The 6,000-nt window shown below is 40.5% G+C and overlaps 1 protein-coding gene across 2 annotated transcripts in view; it reads right to left on the bottom strand.

Annotated features, from left to right (window-relative positions):
• Window positions 1-2,236: 2,236 nt before the first annotated feature.
• LOC112934119 (S-adenosyl-L-methionine-dependent tRNA 4-demethylwyosine synthase TYW1) overlaps window positions 2,237-6,000 on the bottom strand; it is a 201,860-nt gene continuing 198,096 nt past the window's right edge. For both annotated transcript variants that reach the window (XM_026017508.2, XM_072752780.1), the window contains exon 16: window positions 2,237-3,377. In XM_026017508.2, the coding sequence (XP_025873293.1) occupies window positions 3,156-3,377 (222 nt within the window). In that variant the 3' untranslated portion in view covers window positions 2,237-3,155. The remainder of the gene's footprint in view (window positions 3,378-6,000) is intronic.

Genomic DNA, 6,000 nt, shown 5'->3' with positions numbered 1-6,000 from the left:
TTTATAATAAATATTTACTTGGTATTTGTCCTTGTTCCTGGCACAGAGCTCTAAAATCCTTGGATTTTTTCCTAAATGCTGAGAGCAGAAAAGATCTCTTTTGTTAGTTTAATGAAGTGACTTTTGGAAAACCCTTAGGCAACCTAAGGACAGAGGTTCGAAGCCAGGGGAACCAACCTGGTGATTAGAGGATTGGAACTTTTAGTCTAGCCCCCAGAACCTCTAGGGAGGGGAGAGGGACTAGAGATTGAGTTCATTGCCAATGACCAATGATTAAATCAACCATGCCTACGTAATAAAGCCTCTGTAAAAACTCAAAAGGTCAGGGTTCAGAGAGCTTCAGAGTTGGTAAATGCATGGAGCTAATGGTAAAGCTACTACTGGTAAAGTGGAGTGCTCAGAGAAGGCATGAAATGAAGCTCTGCACCTATTCCCCAGATCTTGCCCTATGCATCTCCTCTTCCATCTGGAAGTTCCTGAGTTACATCCTTTTACAATAAACCAGTAATCTAGTAAAACGTTTCTCTGAGTTCTGTGAGCTGCTCTAGCAAATTAATCAAACCCAAGGAGATAGTTGTGAGAACCTCTAATTTATAGCCGAGGGTCAGCCCAGGTGATGACCCAGGTTGGCTACTGGCATCTGAAGGCTGCCCCTGGGGGGCAGCCTTGTGAGACTGAGCCCTTAACCTGTGGTAATCTCACATTATCTCTGGATAGACAGTGTCAGGATTTAATTGAATTGTAGAAGACCCAGCTGGTGTGGGAGATGTGCTTGGTGTGGGGAAAAAGCCCACTTACAGGAATTGGGGACAGAATGATATTCTTTTACCATAATTAAAAAATTTATTCTCATAGTGGCTGCTCTTGGGATTACAATCAGCGTCTTAACTTGAAACAGTCTACTTTGATTTCATACTAACCTAATTTCTCTAGTAGGTAGTCAATAGTTGCTCCAATATGCCTGTGTTCCCTCCATACCCCTTTGACCTATTACTGTCCTATAAATTACAACTTTACATGTGCATCAATGTAGTTCTGTAATTATTGCTTTAGGCCGTTGTCTTTTGTAATAGGAGTTACCAAAATACGTTTATACTGTCCTTTATAAAACCTATGTAGTTGCTTTTACTACTGCTCTTTACTTCTTCACATGGTTTTGAGTTAGTGCCTAGAGTGCTTTTCATCAGAGCCTGAAGGATCCCCTTCAGTAGTCCTTGTGGGGCAGGTTTGCAGGTGAATTCTCTCACTTTTTGTTTTCCTGAAAATGTCTTAATTTCTTCTTTATTTTTGAAAGAGGATTTAGACGAAGAATTGTTGGTTGAAAGTCTTTTCTTTCAGCCCTCTGAAGATAAACCACCCCACTGTACTTTGGCCTCCACGGTTTCTTTCCTTCTCTTTTAAAGATTTTATTCATTCATGAGAGACACAGAGAGACACAGGCAGAGGGAGAAGCAGGCTCCCTGCCGGAAGTCTGATGTGGGGACTTGATTCCAGGACTCCAGGATCATGACCCGAGCCAAAGGCAGACAGACACTTAACCACTGAACCAACCAGTACCCCACCTTCACAGTTTGTGATGAGAAGTTGACAATTAATTTTATTGATTTATCTCTTAAAGTTGATTTTCAATTCATTGTGAAGATTTGGTTAAGTGTCAAAATTCTAAAATCCACTGATTTTTAGTCACTTTGCCTATATTTTCTTTGTTTTACAGGGAAAGTGGGTTCACTAAAGTCCTTACTGTGGTTAAAAAAGAGGTTGACAATCGTCCAAAGCCCTGCATGTTCTGCCTCCAGCCTCCCACCCTTGGCATAAGCTCTTGCTTTTTTAACTTCATTCCACTTTAGGGTGTTTTTCTTCTCTGTTCAATGAATACTAACTCATCCAGGTTTCAATGTGATCTTGCCTCACTGGCTTGCACCACTCCTGTCTCTTGTCTGTCTCCTAAGTCACCAGAACAAGAGACCAAATAGAAGTTTGAAGATGATTTCTGTGATACTTTGCCACCTTCCCCTCCCATGTCACAACAGAGAAAGGTTCTGACTCTATCACTAATAAATAAATACAGAGCCTAGTTATCAACTGAGCAAGTAGGCAGGTTATATTATCTAGGAATTTTACTTCAGCAGAAAATAGAGGGTTTATAAAATAGCTGTTACATAAGGAGGAGGTCTATCTGATAGGGCTTCGAACCACAGGACTAGAAACATCTTTAAAATAAACACTCAAAAGAAAATTTTACTCTTTACAAAAGATTTTATTAATTAAATTTTTAGGATATAGGAATTTTAAAAAATAACTATGATATTTTTAAACCTATTGAGCATTTAATGATGTTTTCAATCAGAAAAAACCTGAACCCTAAAAGAACAGATTGTGTAAAGTAGCTCGGGCTACACAAAGGAAAAGAAAGTAGGGACCTGCTCTGTGGGTAGGTTAGGAGCTTAAACACTGACTTTTTAAACCAAAAGCAAACTGCACTGAGTTTCAAAGTCTGTCTGACACTAATTACTCTATGGCATCACAGGGCCATTCCTCCTACAGAAGAGTTCTGACATTAATACAGCCCCCACATACCTTCTATGGCAATTTGTATGAGAATGGAATGAGATCTAGTAGTACATTTAGACCAATTCAATTTCATAAAGGGCTGGCACTAAGCAAAAATTTAATGTAATCTATATGGTATTGAAAAATAATCAAGAATTATGACAACTTGAGTGACTCCCGGGAAGTGTTATCTTAAGATATAAGGAAGAGATGGAGGTCTTGGAGGGAGCAGATACACTTACCTTGGGGTGGAACAATCCAGAGGCCAACAGCCCCGGAGGGGGAAGAGAAACCCATATTCATTCCTTACAACACCCCCTGGAATAGCATCTTAGCAATCTGACAAATTATAACTCAGATCAGCTCCATTCTAATGACTAATGTCCTCTAAGAAGTCCAATCAAGAGAGGGACTGAGCTGTGGAAAGAAATGGTGGGGCTGAGTCCCAACCCTGGGACGTGACTCGTGTCCCCATGTGCAGCCTTACAATCTCCTCTACATGAAATATAATTGTGTAATGTGTCCTTGAGAAAAATCAACGTGGAGGGTGAGAACCTCCTGGGGCCATCAGTTCTTGTCCTTCAGTAACCTGCAGTCAGATAATCTCAACATCCAGAAATATCCTTTGATTTGTTCTTTCTCTGATATCGTGTGTCCTTGGGATCAAAACCTCTTTCACTGGCACCAAATAATGCCCAGTGAGGAGTTTTCGCCATATAATCCTCTGCGCTGAAAGTTGCTGATCCACCACTATCTTCATATCCCTGCACGAGCTCTTGGAAGCGGTTATAATCGATCCATGTCCACCATTCTCTACCAATCTTAAACTGGAAAGAAACAGTGCAGTCATGTCAGAAGTAAAAATCATCCATTAAAAATAAAATAATAAATATTTTCAAAATTCAAAAATAAGCCTGATTTACTTTCTCCCTATCAAGTTAAAGTAAGTCTTTCATGCTTCAGATATAGTTCCATATGAAAGCAGAATGAATGACAGTCGAAGGGCGGGGGTTCTTTTCCCCTAGGACTGCTGCCATGCTGGACGTGGAAGACCCAACTGCTGAATAAAGAACTCATCCTGGAATTGCAAGTCAAGCTCATCTTCAGCAGTATCACTGAAGGAAGGTTAATTAAATTTTTTTGGCATTATCATGTGTTAATTGACTAGCTAATTCTAATTCCTGTTGTTGCCACTTTTTATTTGGTATGAATTTTCTTGGTTGTGTTAGCAGCACCTAGAATTCATTTTATTTATTTTTTTAAAGATTTATTTATTTATGATAGACTGAGAGAGAGAGAGAGAGAGAGAGAGAGAGAGAGAGAGGCAGAGACACAGGAGGAGGGAGAAGCAAGCTCCATGCCAGGAGCCTGACGTGGGACTTGATCCCGGGACTCCAGGATTGTGCCCTGGGCCAAAGGCAGGCGCCAAACCACTGAGCCACCCAGGAATCCCCTAGAATTCATTTTATTATTAAACTTTCCTTGAGTTATTAGTGAAGCTTTAATCAATGACTCCTAATTCTGAAATGCTAACTAAATGGCTCAAACTGGCCTGTTTAACCTAACATGGATACAGTACCTCATTAGTGGAAAGCCTTGTTAAGAATTTCAATTGACTAAAGGGGAATAATCCAATTTGTCCTCTTAAGAAAATTGCTTCTCAAAAGTCATTGCATAATAATGACCAGGAATGAAGAAAACAAAATAAGTTGATGAAGCTCTGAAGGTATTACTAATTGAACTGTGAAGGCTTTTTGACTCAAAGCATCTATTTGGAACTCATTTGTGTAAATATATAACACATAGATACCTGATTTATGAACAGACAAATTGTTCGGTTAAGCTGCTGTCTTATAAAAAGCCCTGATTACAAACCAAGTGAAGTAACAATTTCATGTTCTACCCGAAATACTGAAAATGTATAGCTTCCTGGATTCAGAATATTAAAATATGCTAAATTTCAGTTACATGTGATTTTTTTACCCAACAGCTAAGAGGTTTCTATTGGGGGAAAAAAAAACAAATAAATGGAAAAGTTTAGTCTATCTATGAATCATGAGAAATTTTCTTCTAATAAGACTATTCTTTGAAATGGTGCCCCAAGGGCTTCTATGAACTCTACAACCCAATATACAAAATCTCTATCTCCCCATCATTTTCCCTCCCAAGACAGACTGCTCTCAAATATTCTTTACTACCATGAAAACCATCAGTCATCCCTGGATACTGAGCCTCAGAAGTCCAGAATCAAAAGTGCCCCGACCCCTCCCTGGCTCCTCCTATCCAAAAAACATCAGGCCCTGTGGATTCCTCCTTAGCAGTATTTCTATTATCTTGAAACCACCTTAACACAGGTCCTCACTACTGAGACTCTGTGATGGTCCTCCTGCTGATGGATTTTGATGCCAGTTTTGGCTGCTTCTACCTTCTGTAGACTGAGATTCTGAGCTCACTATGCCTACAATAGAATAGAGCCCCATTACGGAGAACGGACAGTATAAATATCAAACCTCCATCTGCAGGCTCTTCTTGAGGTAAACCCCCTCTCGTGTGATTCCTATCCTACTCCTTCTGTCTGATTTACACCTACTCATGCCTCAGGTTCCCTCATAAACCCCCTTTGCTCTGGAAAGTCTTCCTGAATCCCTCTAGATGATGACAGTTCACCTGCCACATGACCTCACTATCCTGAACTTGGCCCACGACATATTAGAATTGTTTCTGTAGTTACCTCCTTAGCCCATTCTACCCCATATCAACTGCTGGCTTTGCAAATATATCTGACCAGTTATGCTGGCACTTAGGACACACAAAGGCCTAGCCTCTTTCTCCTCACCTCTTAACAAAGCTAGAGGGCCACACGATAAAGAACATTTCCACCTGTTCTACTGACATCTTGAGACAGAGAATGGGCTTTTGCTACTATTGGCTTCAATGTGCTGTTTTCACAGTGTATTCACTAGAGGAGGTGCAATACTCACACCTTACTGGAATTGGGGTAATACTCTAGCTAATGCAGGAGTTACATGTCATTACCGTGTATGACAGTAAAATAAGGCCAATAATGATGGCTACCTTTTATTCCTACCTATACCAGTTATGGAGTGCTAACTATGGACTTGGCTTAGTCACAGACATTGAAGAAATAATGGTAATATAACCTGGGGTGTGCAGTGAGGGAGGGTAGGCACAAGGCACTTTGGGAGTGCAGAGAAAGATGTGATAAATCACTCCCAAGCCCTCCAGGAGTTTGGTCCCACTAGAAAAATCCTCCCAGGGGTGCTCTGCTTCACTTGCTGGGTGAAGCAGATAACTGAATTCTCCTCTTCCCTATGCCTCTCCCTTTGAGGTTTAGATCTCTAGGTCTTCCTTTTCCCTCAAACTCCAACCATCATCACTTGTCATGGGTATTCTAACAGGGACTAAAGGATTAGCTTAAACTAGACCAAC

This window comes from Vulpes vulpes, chromosome 3, assembly GCF_048418805.1.
Source record: "Vulpes vulpes isolate BD-2025 chromosome 3, VulVul3, whole genome shotgun sequence".
NCBI classification, from domain to species: domain Eukaryota; kingdom Metazoa; phylum Chordata; class Mammalia; order Carnivora; family Canidae; genus Vulpes; species Vulpes vulpes.
The sequence above is the reverse complement of the archived record's forward strand: the minus strand, read 5'-3'. Positions and strand labels throughout refer to the sequence as shown.